The following is a 16,341-nucleotide window of genomic DNA, read 5'->3' as shown; positions in this document are numbered from 1 at the left end:
GTCGAGGGAAGGCAAAACAAATATACGCTCTTGATAAGTCGTGAAGGGAAAAAGATAAGACGTTCCACATTGTTTTAATCCGCATATCATTCGCAGGCAAACTGTGGTGATTAGTAACCAAAGATTGTGTTATCGATTGCGGTAAATGACTGACAGATAAACGGCTACTTGTGATCAATTTATGATCACATATTCTGCTTAATACACTATTATTTCGTTAAATATATATAGAGATATTACTGGATCTGAAACAAAACTCTTAATATTTCATGTACCTCCAGCATAACTGCATCACTTCAAAAAGACGCCTGCTTTGACAATTTCAGCATCAGGAAGTCATAATCGGATAGTTCACTTGACAAATACGCATTATTGTTTTCTTCTTAATAATTCTAGGAAAAATTACAAAGGACTGGATGAAAATTGAAATCTTTAAAGTTTGTTTTTATACAACAAATATACAAGATAGAAACTTTTTCAAGATTAAAGCTAAAATTTAGTTTTAAAACAGTACAATCAGTGGTACACATGATCAATTTTAAATGCTCAAATACAACACTAATATTAATGTTTTCTTTTTACAAGAAGCTTAAATTGTTGCTCTCACATCAGTCCATTTAATTATATTCAGGTCGTATCAAACGAATCAAGGTAGAGCTTGTAAAATTCTGATGCAGGACCTGCTTCATTACAATTGAACTGATGAGGTCACTGTTCCAGGTCTCAGACTATTTAGCTGACAAGCTCAAAAATGTGTGTAGTACCTGCTGTACAAGTCTGCGTAAAACTGGCTCCAGGTCAGGTCATCTTGAAATGATGAAATTTTAGGTCCACATTCTTTTCACTGTTTAGGCAAACCATCAAAAAAGTATGAATTAGTTGATTTGCACAAGAGAATGGCTATTTTAATACTTGACAATGTAATAAAACTAATAATACTATAGATATCTATTTTTGCTATGGTAAAAGAGTTATTGATCAAAATATAGAGGAATGAAACTATAAAGAATTGTTTGTTTATCATTCACTCTCAGAAATAAGGGTGTGCAAGCTGTCACTGGGGCGGTACCTTTTAAAAGGTAGACATTTGTGCCTAAAGGGTTCAAATTTGTACCTCAAACGTATATATTAGTTTCTAAAAAATAGACAAACACTTTTGTAGTTTTTAGGTACCAATATGTACCCTGAAGGTATTAATATTGACCTTTTAGGTACACAATTGTACCTTTTGAAAATGTACCATCCCAGTGACAAATCGCATTTCTTTATTTCTGAGAGTGTATATTCTTATATATATTGCAAGATTAAATGTTTAAATAAATAGTGCACACTATAGAACAGATCATTGTAAAAGACTGATTTAACATGTGCTTGAATTTCGCTTAAACCAACTTCAATATTTTTATGCAGTTAAAAATATACTTAATGTTGAAAATATTACACATGTTGTCCTGTGAAAAAGGGCGCTACAAAAAGGTACAGAAAGTAAAGCATTACCTACAGTCCACATAAAGCAGGGGGATCAATAGAGAAAATCTTCATTAGGGTTAAGTGAACATTGACAATTGTGGTAAATCATTTCTGTGCTTTTCTTTTTTGTTTTGACCTCCAGCAAATATCAAAAGCTTTTACCCTCAAGTTTCACAAATTACAAACAACTGACTGTCATTGTCAGACTAAACTAGAAGGAATTAAACTTTAGATATGTATTATATCTAGGGAAATGTCTCAGATCAATAAATAGGGCAAGCTCTCTGATCGCACTTGAACAACACGTTTGTTTAACTAAAATGGCTGGAAATGAACAAGCTCCACTCATTATCAAAGTTCTGCTTGGAGAGTTTTAAAATTGTCGGTTTTGTGAAGAAAACAACCAGACGTCTTCATTTGGAAGTTAGGGCACAAATTTATCTCTCATAACCTTTAAAATCACTACAGTTTTCTTCAGTACAAATAAAATCAAAAACACATGCATTTATCAACCATTCATATACACACTGTAGTACCTCTTCCAACGACTGTCTTCGGCCAACTCAATTATATTATACGAAACTCTTTTTGGAGAAAACAAGTTCTGTAACTAAATGATAGATTTTTGTCAGATTAATTTTAAATTTCAATATAATTAACCAAAAATCAAAAAAATAGAATAGATCCAGCGTCGTCAAACATCAATCAGTTCCCTTTACATACAGATTAACTGTCTTGAGATGGAACCATTGGTAGATAACTTCCATTCCAGAGCTATCGCTAAACTTGAAAGGGTGTCACGTGTCTAAGCAGCACACCTTTACAAACAAATGCTCTGAGACAGTGAGAATATCAGGCCAATAATACAAAATAAAGGGTAACGTTAACATTCAGTTTTCAATTCTTTCATTCACTTTTTCATACTCGAAACCCCAATAGTAATAACTGAGTAACCTAGTTGTCTACTTAAAATGTGCACCAATCTCAGAAAGGGAGAGACGAAGAATGAACACCCATGTAGTGTACTTAAAGTATGTACAGATTGAATATCATAAGAAATAACGTGTTATCTTGATCTCTCCCTATTTTGACCATTTTCAGTACACTTTAAAGCCATACCACAATTCTATACTCATAGTTATTTATAGCAAGACAAGAAAGAGAGACGGGAAGGAGGGTGGAGTACTCAAGTTTACATGATGTCAACACATAGGGGGAACAGAGCAATATAACAAACGACGGTCACTCAATAGCCACGGTGGGCCCAAACACGTGCAGGGGAGGAGATTTAGCAAACTTGTTCGACCAGATGGAACAATATAACCAGTTCTTGTCCAATCATGATGAGGAATGCATGGAAGCAGACTCTCTGTCTTCTCTCTCTTCGTCGTCCATCTTGCGGCCGTGCTTTCTGAAATATTTGTACCTCTGGACGTAAAGCTTGACCAGGTTACTCACTTTCACTGGATTGATTTCGCCTGTTCGGCTGTGACAAATCTGTGCGGAAAAAAACAGACTCTGCTATACACTTTCTGCATGTTATGTTGAACAGTGGAAAACAGGGCTGTCTTGAAATGACATTTACCTTGTGCACAGCTTTCCTTAAAATATCCTTGTAGTCATCTTTGTTGATGTCCTTGCGCTGGTAATATGGCTTGATTGCCAATTTGACTTCCTCTACTGCCCTCTCCTGGGTGTGCAGCTTTTTCAGATACTATGAAAAAGAAACCTTGAATGAAATTGGGGCTATTGTTGACCAAACACCAGTTTGGAAACATTGAGATTTTTGGATTAATGGCTCAGTGTAAACATAATAGAGAGAAAGCACAGTTTAAAGCATTCAGGTGCAAGAAACAGAAACTTTTGCAGCTTTACCAGAGTTTATGGGCTTGGTCACACCAGGCATGATAGCGATAAATATGTTTGTGTCGACACAGACAAACCATAATGTTAATTTTTAGATAATGCTTTTAATTCTGTATGATTCCTTATAACCAGCAGGTGTCCTTAGTGTGCTACCATTTCATCTGAACATAATAGAGATTGTTGTTTAATCAATCTATTCAAATTTATAATTAAATCTAATTTAACGATCATAGTCAGTTCCCCAGCATTTTCAAAGACGACAAAGACACACAAACTAGCACTGAATTCCTGTGGTATTTTAATTTATTAATTACTTTCAATTTATTGGTCTTGGAAATATGATTTAAGGGTCTTGCATATTTGTCTTCTTAATGCATATATAAACTATATTTCAAAAGGGGTCGTACACATATGCACCGCACCATGCATTTTTATAAATCTAAACATTTCTATCAGGGTACACACACTGGCGGTGCAAGTCGGCCGCTGTCCGTAACACCCAGCTATGACTCAGGACACGGATCATATTTCTGTTGTGCCACAGAGCGGGTTCTTAATAGTTTAATAGTAGTTCTTAATAGTAACTTTTGGCCTTGCGCACCATGTGCTCCCAGTTGAAAAAGTAAACTCTGAGACAAAAATCGCATTATGTCAGTCGCATCTTTTTCATTCTCCAATCAAATAAAAGCAGAGGCGGGTTTCTGTTGAGGTGCCTGCAGTGTTTGTGTTGTCAAGACAACAACGAAGACTTTTGAAAATGGAGAGGTGTGTGGTTGCTGTTTTGACTGAATGAATGAATACTAGAAACTCACACAGCTTAAAATTTTGAAGGCAATGTGGAGACAATATAAAAAAATAATATTTTTTATTACTCATTTATGAAAAAAAAATGTTTTTTTTAATGTAGACTTTTTCTGATTCAAAAAATAACAATTAAAACTTGTATTTCTTATCGACATTGCGGCTCTGACATCCTTAATAAACTACACTACATTTAATATAAAAAAATTATCCAGGTCTAAACGATATAGTTTGGAAAGGGTTTTAAAACCATAGAGCAGTCTCTGGCAGAGAAGTGAATAACTCATCACATTCTTACGAGGATATTTTATTCATTAAAATTATAATTTCATTGACTTGAATACAATTAACCATGTATAATATTACTCGTCATCTAAAATCTTACAAATAATAAAATAACTTATTGTTTTATTCGTGGCTAGAGCTTGATTAATTCGATTGATATCCTAGGCAGTAGCCTGACGCCTGTTTCACACCGCAAGCGTCAGCGGCGCGTGAGCAGAGCGTGAGCAGCGCGTATGTCGAGCAGTAGCAGCACGCAGGCGTTTGCCTTTCACACCAGCTGCGTCTGCAGCGCACAGCTCTTCGGCAGCTGCTGCTGAGATCAACCTATCTGTCTATTCTATCTAGTTACCCCTCTATATACAAATACACTTTTTAAACTTTTCATCTGCACCAAGGCCCCTCCTATGCTGTTTCATTAACCTGCAAATGTTTATTTTACAAATTTTATAGAGCAAATAGTACTGTTTGCTTCTAAAGCTAACTTATATGAGAAGTGTCTACAGTCAAAGACAATCGCCTGTGATATCATGTCATTTGTTTTTTGATTATCAGGTTGCTGTAGACCTAGTTATAATCATATTTATACAATATAGTTATAATGATATTTATACATGATCAAACTAGTGTTAATTTCTCTGCTTCAGTGATGTCCAGCGGCAGAATAACGTTAACAGCTCGTTAATTCATGCTCGTGCAGATGATGAGACGGACAAAAGTAATTAATGCATGCCATTCTTTTACTTATTTTCGTGTTGTCAGATTCACAGTGCAAACAGCTCCCGGTAGGAATAATTCGAGTGAACATAAAACAAAGCCGATTAAAACTTTCTTGCTCTGCTCAGCTGCACAGAACACTGCGAGCTCACATCATCCAGCATGCGTGTCGCACTACACTACCCACAATACACTTCGCTATGGACTACAAATCCCGTAAATATTCCATTTCCCCTCTCCTACAACACTAGTGTGCAACTTAAGCAAAACTGATAGTAAAATAGTTTTACATTTGGTTTTGTAGTTCGGGCCTAAATAAATGTTTTGTTGCCGTTTTTAATCGTTTTAAGTTCATTTGAATGACTATATATAAACCATTTGACATTATTAACGCATTTATTGGGTAAAATTGCTACTTTTTACTGTCATTCAATGTGTTTTGGTCATTATCAATGCACTGTCACTTTAATTGAGCGTGAGCAGCGCGTCAAAAATAGACCCAGCGCCGAAACTATCGCTGCACTGCTGCTTCGGCGACGCTCACGCCTCGCACTGACGCGCTGCTGCTGCGTGCGGTATGAAAGCTCTAATCTGTTAACATGGACGCCGAAAACACACGCGCTGCTCACGCTCTGCTCACGCGCCGCTGACGCTTGCGGTGTGAAACAGGTGTGAGACCTTTACTTCGCCTGACTGAATGTTAGTTCACTGCACACAGCACTGTATTTCACAGCACAAAACTCGCTCTGATCCAGGAGAGAACTTTATCAACCACTACATACACTGCTGAAAGACTTTTTTTCCTGCTGCGCATCGGATAAAGCGAATAAAGACACGCTTAACATCATCGATGTCCAAATTCCACAACATCACTATATCCATAGAACACGAACTTGCAGACTCTTTTAACAACGAGGAAATAATTGCACTTTTTAATTCAAGGCCAAGACAGCTTGTTAATTAAATACCAGCGAGACCACCTGAAGGACGGTTATGGCATGTTGTAATGTCAGCCGTCCAAAAGACTTTGCTTAAAAACTTTAAGGAGGGGCACTTTAACTGTCCAAGGTACTGTTGTATGATTTATATTATAGCCTATATATGCACTAATAAACAAGTCTAATGATTGAATAAATTAAATAAATATGGATTCTTAAATGTCTGTATTGCTTTTACTCAAAAAATATCAATACGTTTTGACAAATGTTTTATAAAAACAAAATGAGCAATTTTAATAATTTCAGCTACAGCTATTTGATTCAGTTATACATAAGTTTGACATTTATAGGGGCGTGTAACATGTTTCTGTGTTTTTTTTTTTTTTTTGTTCTCGGTGATCTTTAATATAGCTACACAAATATTTTCCAAAACGTCAAGCAATAATTTGCCTTCAGCTTGTTAGTTGATTATGAACACAAAAATAATAAAAAGATAAAAGAGCAGCATTTTGCTAAACATAATAGTCCTTTATATGCTTTATATCCTGTTACATATGTGTCGTTTCATATTCCTTTATTATTTCACTTGCTGTATTCGTTATTTAATGTTTGAATACTGGTTATATTTTACGATCAAAATGTAGGCTAGTATATTTTATATCATTATAAACTTTTGATGTAAAACCACTGTGTAATTTAATTGATTGTTAATAATAAAATAATTTGAGCGCTCTATTTTTTATTAGTGAAAGTGCCCGCTCACTATTGACAAGGCCTGTCCAAAAATATATTTCTGCCACCATAATACAAATGCACTATTATTGTTAACTTATCATTGTTTATTTTTTGTTATGTTCAGAAATTTTAAATATATTATTTATTCCCCTCCAATTATTTTCAAACAGTGCGTTACATTTTAGTCATTTTCCCTCCAAATAAAATTTAGCCAGAGCCGCACAACATTTGACCTTTAAATAAAGTGCTGTGACATGTACCTATATTTAGCACCCTTATTTGATAGAGCGGCAAAACAGTGCTCAGTCACATGGTTGCTTTCGCTTTTATGAACATAAAGTAACTAGTTTCGACTTTTATTTAAATTTAATTGAACAAATAAGCCGTTTACATTGCGTTACCAAGGCAACTACTGATGCGTTTTGTGTAATGTTCCAAAGAGCTTTGTTGCAGCACGACAGTGGAAAACAAAACCACATCCGTGCTGTCCTGAACAGTTTAGCACGGAATGGAACGATTCTGCTTAAAGAACGATTCAGCACGATAGTGAAAAAGCGGCTAATGACGTCCGGTTTGTCGCTTGTAAGTGTGCAGTGGAAAGGCAGATTTAGGCCTATTTGTCTAAACATAAAGAACAGAAGTAGTGATGATACCTTATCTGGGTCTTTGCTTTCACTGTCCCAGCCTGTTTCACTGCCTCCTGTTGGCCCAGTTAATCCTGGAGGTGGAGGAGTTTGAGCACAGCCTCCACCCATGGAGAGTCCAGAATGCAAGTGTGAGGGAGGCGTTTTGGTGCAGCCAACCAAAGGAACAGAGCTGTGAAGAATAAACTGCGCAGGAGTGGGGCCTGGGGGTGGAGCATGTGATGGAGGTGGAGGAACTTGTGATGAAACAGATGAAGATGATGAAGAAGGGTGAGGCTGTGACTGGTTCTGATTGGCCTGAGAGAGAATCTGTGTAAAATGAAAGAAGTAAATCTTACTTCACAGTCAATTGTAACTGAAACTAGAATTAAGTTATTTTGTGCAGTTAAGAAATATATATCAATAAACATGCATATTGTTCAAATATTGCAGATTTTACCTGACTTGTAGCCTGTATAAACTCCTGTGCTTTGGCTCTACTGGCTATATTGGCCTCCTCCATTTTGAAAAGGAGAGCAGTCACTGAAAAGGGGATTAACAGCACATTAAGATGTCTAATTGCACCAAAAATTAAAAATGCATTTAAGTAGCGAACTACTTAATCCCACATTAAACACTTACATGCCAAAACACCTCCAGCAGTGCAGTCCACTCCGGTTTGTAGACTCCAGGGTAATGGTGGAGCTGAGGGGGGTGGAGGCGGAGGTGGTGGTGGCTTGTTTACTGAAGATGAAGATACTGAAGAGGAGGAGGAGGAAGAAGGATCATTTGCTAGCGTAGCACTGGAATGGGAGATAACTGACAATGAAGCAGCTGAAGTAGAGCATGGTGGCGATGCTTTCTGATCATCTGGTGGGGGAGGCTTAGAAATGGTAGTGGACTGAGATATTGTATCACCCCTCATCTGTGATGTCAGCAGACCAGGAGGGCTGGCAGGGGACTTTGATGGTGTAAGAGATGAGGCTTTGGACTGAACAGGGCCATCCTCTAAGAGAAATGAAGGCTCTGGCGTCTTGCAGCTACTATCAACAGTTTGAGAGTCTGGGGACGACTCTCTTGTATCTCGAGATGGAGGCAAAGACAGTGGGGATGTGTGTGGTGGTGAGGAGGATGGAGGAAGGATACTAGCTGATGAAGAAGTGGAGGACGATGAAGAGGATGAGGGAGTGGGTCCAGGAGGAGCTGAAGGAGGACTGGATGGCTTGGATCCAACCCCAATCAACGGCTGCATTTCTGTTGATACTCCGCCCCAACCACCACCAACTGTGCTACAACTACTATTAGCACCTTTAGAATCACTTCCATCCACAGTCAGCCCTTTTTCTCTAGGCTTCTTTCCAGGCCTCCTTCTACGTTTTGCTGCCAGTGAGGAAGTAGGGGAAGAGGCAGATGAGGATGTGGATGTAGCAGAGCTTGGCTTGGCTTTCTTAGGCTTCAGTCCACTCTGGTTTGTTGATGACGGAGGCCCGAGGATGTTGCGTTGCTTCCCAGTTTTGCTTGGGTCTTTGCCTCTTCCGGGAAGAGCCAATGTCTCTGAGCAGGGCTTAAGAAAAGGTGACCGGCTCTCATTGTCTCGGCGGAACACCACGGCAATAGACCCACCAACGACTGAGGGCCCCGAAGCTCCACTTACAACACCACCAGGTCCAAGAAGATCAAGGCCCAATTTCCCAGAGTTTCCAGTGGTGCTGCTAACACCCTCACGTACTAGGACAGACACTTTAGACTGGAGCTTGCCCTTTCTGCTGCCCCCACTGAGCTTCTTGGACCTCCCAGAACGCCCGGCATCCTTCTTTCCAACTTTTTCCTTACCAGTTTTCCTTTCCCGCTTGGTAGTAGATGAGGAAGCTGTGGGCTGAAGGGAATTGGTGTTGCCTGAGGATGCAGAAAGAGGTGGTGAGACAGATGAAAGGTTTTTAATTTTGGGTTTTGGTCTATGAGAAGAAGAGGATGAGGTGGATTCAGACTGACCAACTGTCTTGCCAGATCTGGATTTCTTCTTCGGATGATGACGGCTGGTTTTAGGTGCTCCGGATTGAATTTTGGGACTGGGTATAGGGGGCTCAGGAGGAGGGGAAAGTAGTGGTGAGTCCTCTAGAGAAGGGTAATCTGAATCTAGTGCTTCCCCATCCAAAGAGAGCATGTCTACCTCAGGACGGTCTGAAAGACGATCCGATTCATACCCAAAACGAGGAGGTGAGAGGGAGGTGGGTCGGGACCTGCTCCTGCTTCCCTCATCCTTCCTTTCTTCGTCCTCTGATCGTCTCCTGCGTTTCTTCTTCCTCTTACGATGTTTGTCTGAACTCTGAGATCGGCTATGGGAGCGCCGTTGGCTACGTGGTGGTGAATTTGGGACTGTGGTGGTGGTAGTAGTGGTAGTAACAGTAATTGTACGTTTAATTGCGAAAAGATCAGAGCCATTGAGATCCTGAATTGACGGGGGTACAACAGGTCTGCTGTCTCTTCTCCTGTCCCTGTCTCGATCTCTGTCTCTTACCATTTCTTTCTCTCTGTCTCTCCTGTCTCTGCTTCTTCTTGTATTGACTCTCTCTCTGCTATTGGACCTCCTAGTATCTTCCTCTCTATCTCTCCTTCTTTCATCTCTTCTTCTGGATTCTCTGTCTCTCTCTCTATCCCTGTCATCTCGCCACCGGTCCCTATCCCTGTCTCTTGCATGGTTCCTTTCTCGCTCTCTCTCCCTCTCTTTATCTTTGTGCCTGTCTTCTGAGTGGCTGGACCAAGATCTGCGGCTATGCGTGTTGTGTCGGGAGGCATTCTGTGAGTGGGAGCGGGAGGAATGTTCTGGAGTGCTCCTGCGTCTCTTTTTCCTCCTGCGACTATCACTTCGACTACTTCTTTGTTCCCTATCCTTGTCTTTGATCTCTTTTTCACTCCTATTTTCATGGTCACCCGCTTTACTTTCCCTTTTACCTTCACCTGATTCCTTCTCCTCTTTCCTCTTTTTTCTCTTTTCCTTGTCTCCTCTTCCCTCCTTCCGCTTACGTCTATCCCTGTCCTTTGAACTTTTGGATGATTTGCGACTTCTTCCTTTATCCGTGGATAGAGGTGGTGAACCTGGGAAAGATGAAGAAGGTAAAGGCAAAACAGATGTCGGTGGAGGTGAAATAGATGCAGAAGAAGGGCATGATCTAAATTTCTCTTTCCGCCTACTCGTCAGTTTTCTCCTCAGGTCTCCAACACCCACAGAAGCCACTGGTTCCCTCTCCCATTCTTCATCAGCACGGACAGACACAAACCCATCACCCTCCAAGACTCGCAAAATCCTCTCTGGCTTAGGGACACCACCTTGGAGGTAAGAAGGACTACTTGAGGATGGAAGCAACACCTCTCTCCTTCTTTCAATCACTCGTTCCCGTACTCTTTCACTGGCCCCCACTATCTCTCCTTCTTCTATTTCAGAGTGCTCAGAGTCTGTTCCTTGTATTTTAATTTTCCCCTGTTCCCTCATTCTGTCTTTAAAGGAGCACTTGGTGCTGAGTTCTAAAGGTACATTATTGAAGACTGAAGATGGAGCATCAGTTTCTGTTGAATCTGGAGGGCCTGCCTCTGTGCCAGCAGGCTCCATGATTTCCATTTCTTTTTCAGCTTTAACATTCCCTTCACTAATAATGCTGCTTCCTCCTTCATTCTCCTCATCGAAACATCTTTTCTCTTCTTCTGTTTCAGATACAGGAGAACCTGTTGGTTCAAAAGGATCATACTTGTCAACCTCTTCATCCTCGTCTTCAGTGGATGGCCGGTCTCTCTCCCCCTCACCCTCAGTTGGGTGAAAGGGGTCGTATATATCATTTTCTAAACTCTCGCTCTGTCCATCATTGCATGGATGTGTAAATGATGATGATGCATGAAGTGAAGGATCAGAAGAAGGTGGCGGCACAGGCACTGATGATGGCACCAGAGAAGATGAAGTGGATGACACAAAGTCTCCATTTCCTTTGCTGACATTGTTATCACCCGCATGGCCACGGTCTTCATTCTCTTGGTAGTTTGTACCCATTCCACCAGGAGATGATGATGAGGGGGACGATGAGGGTGAAGAAGGAGCAGATGAAGGAGATGATGGTGAGTTGGATGGTGATGAGGGAAGAGGGCTTTTGGCCATTTCTATAATCCTCTCAGAGTTTTTAAAAGAACAAGGCAGGTGCGTCTGTTCCGGGGTTTCAAATACACTAGTGCATAATCCAGGAAAAGAGTCTGAAGTAAAAAAATGGTCTGTAGATACTCTCTTTTTCCTTAAAGATGGTGGGAAGAGATGATGTTCTTTCAAAAAAGAACCTAAAGAAACAAAAGAGAAAAATACATTAAGAAAATGGTTTGTTCATATGGTACTACTTAAGCCTAGTTCACACTACAGGATTTTAAACATCAGCAGATCGCTGTGCCGTTCACACTACATGACCTGACTTTGTGTCTTTTAATCTCTGTGGTGTTCACACTACGCAACACTCCGTGAACGATCCACAAGAGGGGGGTCACACACTACATGATCTGACAACAACTCATTCCCCATCAGTTCATTCAAGCTACCAAACCACAGCCAATGAAATTTTGAGGGAGGAGTCGTCAGAAAAAGCTGAACACTATTGGCTGCTTGTGTGCAGATTACATCACTGACAGCGTTTCAAGCTTTGGAGAAAGCATTTAAAAACATCGTCAAATCAGTTGATTTATCAGCAGATTAATCACTCATCTGCAGGTTCCAGTGGATAGATACACAGAGAGTTTTTAATTTTTGTAATTTTATAACTCTTTGAAATAAAACTAACATATTTATAACACCCTGCCGTTTTCTAACTATCAGTGTATTTTTTTTCTGACATTGTTATTTTTTTATTACAAAACAGTAAAGAACTGAGCATTTCTGCCTTAAATTACCATATTGGTTAAAATGACTGCATGCATGTCTAATACTTTTCACTGTGACTTTAAATATGTGTGCATTTTCTTGCCTAGCAACTTCCTGCTAACATAAACAAAACTTTCTGATGGCAAAAACATCAATTTACTTTAGAAATCTTTAAAAACAGCAAATTATGTGCTGTGAAATAGCTCCTGTTTGAAAGTGAAAATGAAAGCCAAGACCTTTAAGTGTTCTAGTATCTTAACTACATATTTATAGGCTGTATTACAAAAAAAAGATTATATTTTTAGGGTAATGTTGTCAATAAATATGATGCCAGACATTCAAAGCTTAATTTTAATATCTCAATAATAGCTGAATGTAAATATGTTGTGACAATATGGCGTTTTTTATAAGAACGGTCAGAATGAGCCGTATGGTAATTCTAATAGTTACAGAATTCTAGTTCCACTGTTAATATATCCTCCTCTCATGTCTGTGCTAACGCAGAATGAAGCCAGTGCACCGATGCCCATTCTGACCAATCACAGATGTTTCTGCTGAGCTCCTGAACACACTGGCACGCGGCTCATGCTGATATGCTCTCTCATTGGCTGCAGCTGGTCACTACATCTGACCACACGTGGGGTTGAGTCGGCCGACTGCTCTGGAATGTTTAGCATGCTGAATGTTGGATTTCCGTCTGCGAGGTGTCGGCGACGCGTCAGCGAGCCTCGTTGATGCGTTGTTCAGTAGTTCACACATAAAGAGCGGCGAGCGCCGTGCACCCGCAGATTTCTTCCCGATCCCAGCCCGATCTGTCCGCGAGCTCGTTAACTTCCAAATCGGGCTCAAATCAGGCTTAAAGTCCTTTAGTGTGAACTAGGCATTACAAGGTCATTAGCAGACTTGCACCAACCTGGCTTCTGGTAACGAAGGTTTGGGGTAACAGATGTCAACAAAGCAAGAGATGCACCATCATCTACTTTCACTTCTGCGGTTAACTCCACATCAAAATCGCTGAAGGTGATAAAAATGATAATAATTATATATATACACATACATACATTATCTTAATTTTTTTAAATTACATAAAATAATACAAAACATGCTATAAAATGGTTAGGTTAGTAGTTCTGAATTTAACTTGCACTGCAAGTAATTTTCACTATTGCAACAACAAAATTGAAAATGAACAATTCAAGTTAAACAAATTTAGAGCAAATATTATTTGTCAAAGTTTAGTTAGTTTTTTAGTTCTTTGTTTAAACAGACTAAAATGACAAAATTGCACTGACCTAACAGAACTAGTGGAAGTCTATCAACTGACAAGAAGTATATTATTTTTAAAAATGCTAGATAAATTATTATGAAAGCTTGTAACATTACCAATAAATTTCCAGAATTCAGTTGTGCGAACAGCACATTTTATATTTACTGGTAAATATGTTCTAGTAATTTACAGATATTACTGTGTGATCTAATATAATGAAGCACAATTTATAGCAATGTAAAAGCACATCCCTCATGTATCTGCATTTAAAATACGACCACTTAAATAGCTAATTAAGTCCAGTATGGATAGGACATCCGCAGCTATTATCAAGCTATTTTTTTTTACTTTATGGCCTCAATTATAATATAATAATTCTTACCAGCCCAGAAACTGAGGATGTGAGCTTAGCTGAGGCACAAGAAACACAGGCTCAGAAGAAGCAACAGCTGCAGCACCCTACAAGAGTGTAAAACAAATAAACAATTCAATTACCTAATATTTCTTAATCCACACGGGGTAAATTTCAGAGAGACAATGCATACAACATCTACAAGTAGTTAAGCTTAACGCAGCAACTTATGGTTATGCAAATGGTCAAAATGATTTTACTTTACCAGTTCACTGGGCTCATCCTCTGAGGTCTCTCTGTTTCCTTGGAAACATCTTAAGCCAAGTGTCCTTCTGTCTGTTTTAGACTCCACTTCCTCCTCTTCATTAGGAGATTGTTCAGTCTGTGACTACAAGACAGAAAAGCACATTCAAGAATGAGTGTTATGGTAAATAATACTTAAACATGACAATAACCAAATAAACGAATAGATTAAAGAATCCTTAAACACCACACAACAAACAAGATAATAAGTATAAATTTGAATTGCACCAAACAAATTACTCTTTCTTTTCTCATTTCTTTTGTATCATTATTTGAAGATTTGATTTCTAAATCAGGCAATAAGTTGTGAGAGTTCAACTCTTTATCATTACATATATAGCAAATAATCTTGTGATTCTTCTTCAGTGTGGGTCATTTTTTGGAGAACATCATGTCTGTGTGAAACGTTACTTTTAAAGACAAATGGGGAAAACCGGTCGCAGAGATTGCCCAGTTCCTGTATAATTCTTGGTTCAACAGTTCATAATTCAACAGTTTCTATAGAACAGAATCCTTCTCATGTACATTACTGACTTTTCAAAGTGAAACAAATCAAACTTTTAACTATTTGTGCTGCACAAGAAAAGCTCCTTCACAATTATTTGCACATGAAAATAAGATGTTTCACACTTCCAATCCTGATCGAAAAATTTAAACATCATTGACATAGAAAATTAATTGTCGTTAAGACCAATGTGGTTTGGAATTGGTCATTTGTACATGGGAAAAAAATATGACCTGAACATCCACTCCAATAAAACTTAAACGCACACTCTAAATATTTATTTACAGTAAGCATCCAACTTGCTCCTGCACAAACAAGTAGCTTTATCTCGCTTCATAAGACACTCACCTCTCCTGGCACAACATCTGCTTCATCCTTTTCAGCCTGTCCATCTGTTCCCATCTACACACAGCAGACAACACCATAACAAAGATCTGAAACATTCGCTCGAGATACCATAAAGCTGCGCTTGCACATGCCAATAAACTAAAACCCGGGGAATATATTAACCTACTTAGGCATTAAATCTCGGTCTTTAACTTGAAGACCTCTCGGGGAAGCTTGATCACTCGGGTAACTTAACAGAAAGCTTGTGTTGACATTCAACTCAATGCCTTTGGATCTCGACCCTCTGACATCATTGATCGCGATCACTGGATGAAATTGATTTAAGGTGATGCTACAAGACGATGCTTGTTATCTGTCTATATATCTGTAGATCTATCTAGCTAACGTTATCTAACGTTGTATACTGCAGCATTTTGCCTATGTGTATATATCTTTAATTAAGATTAAGCGCCAGTGCCATACAGCTAACTCTGAATAAAATTAGCATTGCAAACTCATTTTCATCTCAGTGTTGAATTTTAGGAAAACACCGCGCACTCGCTGAAATAATTGACTGGCTAAAAATGTGTCGACCACAGAGGTTAGCTTGCTAGCTAAGTTAGACAAGCTACAAGAGCCACTTACCTTCATGGCGCAGAGGTGATTCGGCTAGTGAATTCCAAAGCTGAGAACCTGCTAAATCCCTCAGCGGTGTTTTTGATAGCTTTAAAACAGAATTCAGAGGCACGAAACATTTTTTTAGGAACACAATAAGAGGCCCATCCCATCCGATTCCGCCATTTTGCTTTCCCTACCGAAACTGCCGGCACGGGCTTATGGGAAATGTAGTTTTTCATCAAAGACGTCTTCTTTGGCGACGACGTAAATCGGAAATGAAAAAAAAAATGTCTGCCTGTGTGTGATGTATGAGAAAAACTGTAGTAAATAGAAAATCTCGACAATAACCGAGAACAGTCTTGCTGGACGGAAATTGTGATTGTTTAAATCTGATGTTTACAAAGCAGCACAATTCTCCTAATTTAAAAATGAGTCTTTAATGGTTGGAAGATTTTAGATTCTTAGTTAAACTAAATTGTTATATCATTTTACCATCGAAATATTAAAGGCCTATTGATAATTTTCAAGAATGACAAGTTATTCCTTTTGATACTTGGCAAGTGCTTTTGTTTAATCAAAGTTAGCCTAAGTTGCAGCCATACATAATCATGCAAAGTCAAACCAATGATAACCCTTTAATGTTGCTTTT

General features: G+C 39.0%; 2 protein-coding genes across 6 annotated transcripts in view; both read right to left on the bottom strand.

Annotated features, from left to right (window-relative positions):
- The window catches only part of tbc1d10b (TBC1 domain family, member 10b), a 442,453-nt gene that overhangs the window by 306,736 nt on the left and 119,376 nt on the right, over window positions 1-16,341 (bottom strand). The gene's annotated exons all lie outside the window — the stretch shown is intronic.
- On the bottom strand, window positions 1,887-15,896 carry scaf1 (SR-related CTD-associated factor 1). Of its 4 annotated transcripts, XM_087244732.1 has the most exons (12): window positions 15,720-15,896; window positions 15,096-15,149; window positions 14,205-14,327; window positions 13,970-14,046; window positions 13,234-13,334; window positions 10,625-11,749; window positions 9,425-10,528; window positions 8,075-9,328; window positions 7,893-7,975; window positions 7,463-7,762; window positions 3,056-3,184; window positions 1,887-2,967 (listed from the first exon to the last, which is right to left on the bottom strand). In XM_087244732.1, exons 1-12 carry the CDS (start codon window positions 15,723-15,725, stop codon window positions 2,809-2,811), a joined length of 4,515 nt encoding a protein of 1,504 aa, XP_087100858.1. In that variant the 5' UTR covers window positions 15,726-15,896; the 3' UTR covers window positions 1,887-2,808. The 4 variants fall into 4 exon arrangements, with proteins under 4 accessions (XP_087100858.1, XP_087100856.1, XP_087100857.1 ...); XM_087244730.1 differs by having other exon boundaries at window positions 9,425-11,749; XM_087244731.1 differs by having other exon boundaries at window positions 8,075-10,528.

The sequence above is a fragment of the Danio rerio genome, chromosome 3 (assembly GCF_052040795.2).
Source record: "Danio rerio strain M-AB ecotype USA chromosome 3, GRCz13ab, whole genome shotgun sequence".
Taxonomy (NCBI): domain Eukaryota; kingdom Metazoa; phylum Chordata; class Actinopteri; order Cypriniformes; family Danionidae; genus Danio; species Danio rerio.
The sequence above is the reverse complement of the archived record's forward strand: the minus strand, read 5'-3'. Positions and strand labels throughout refer to the sequence as shown.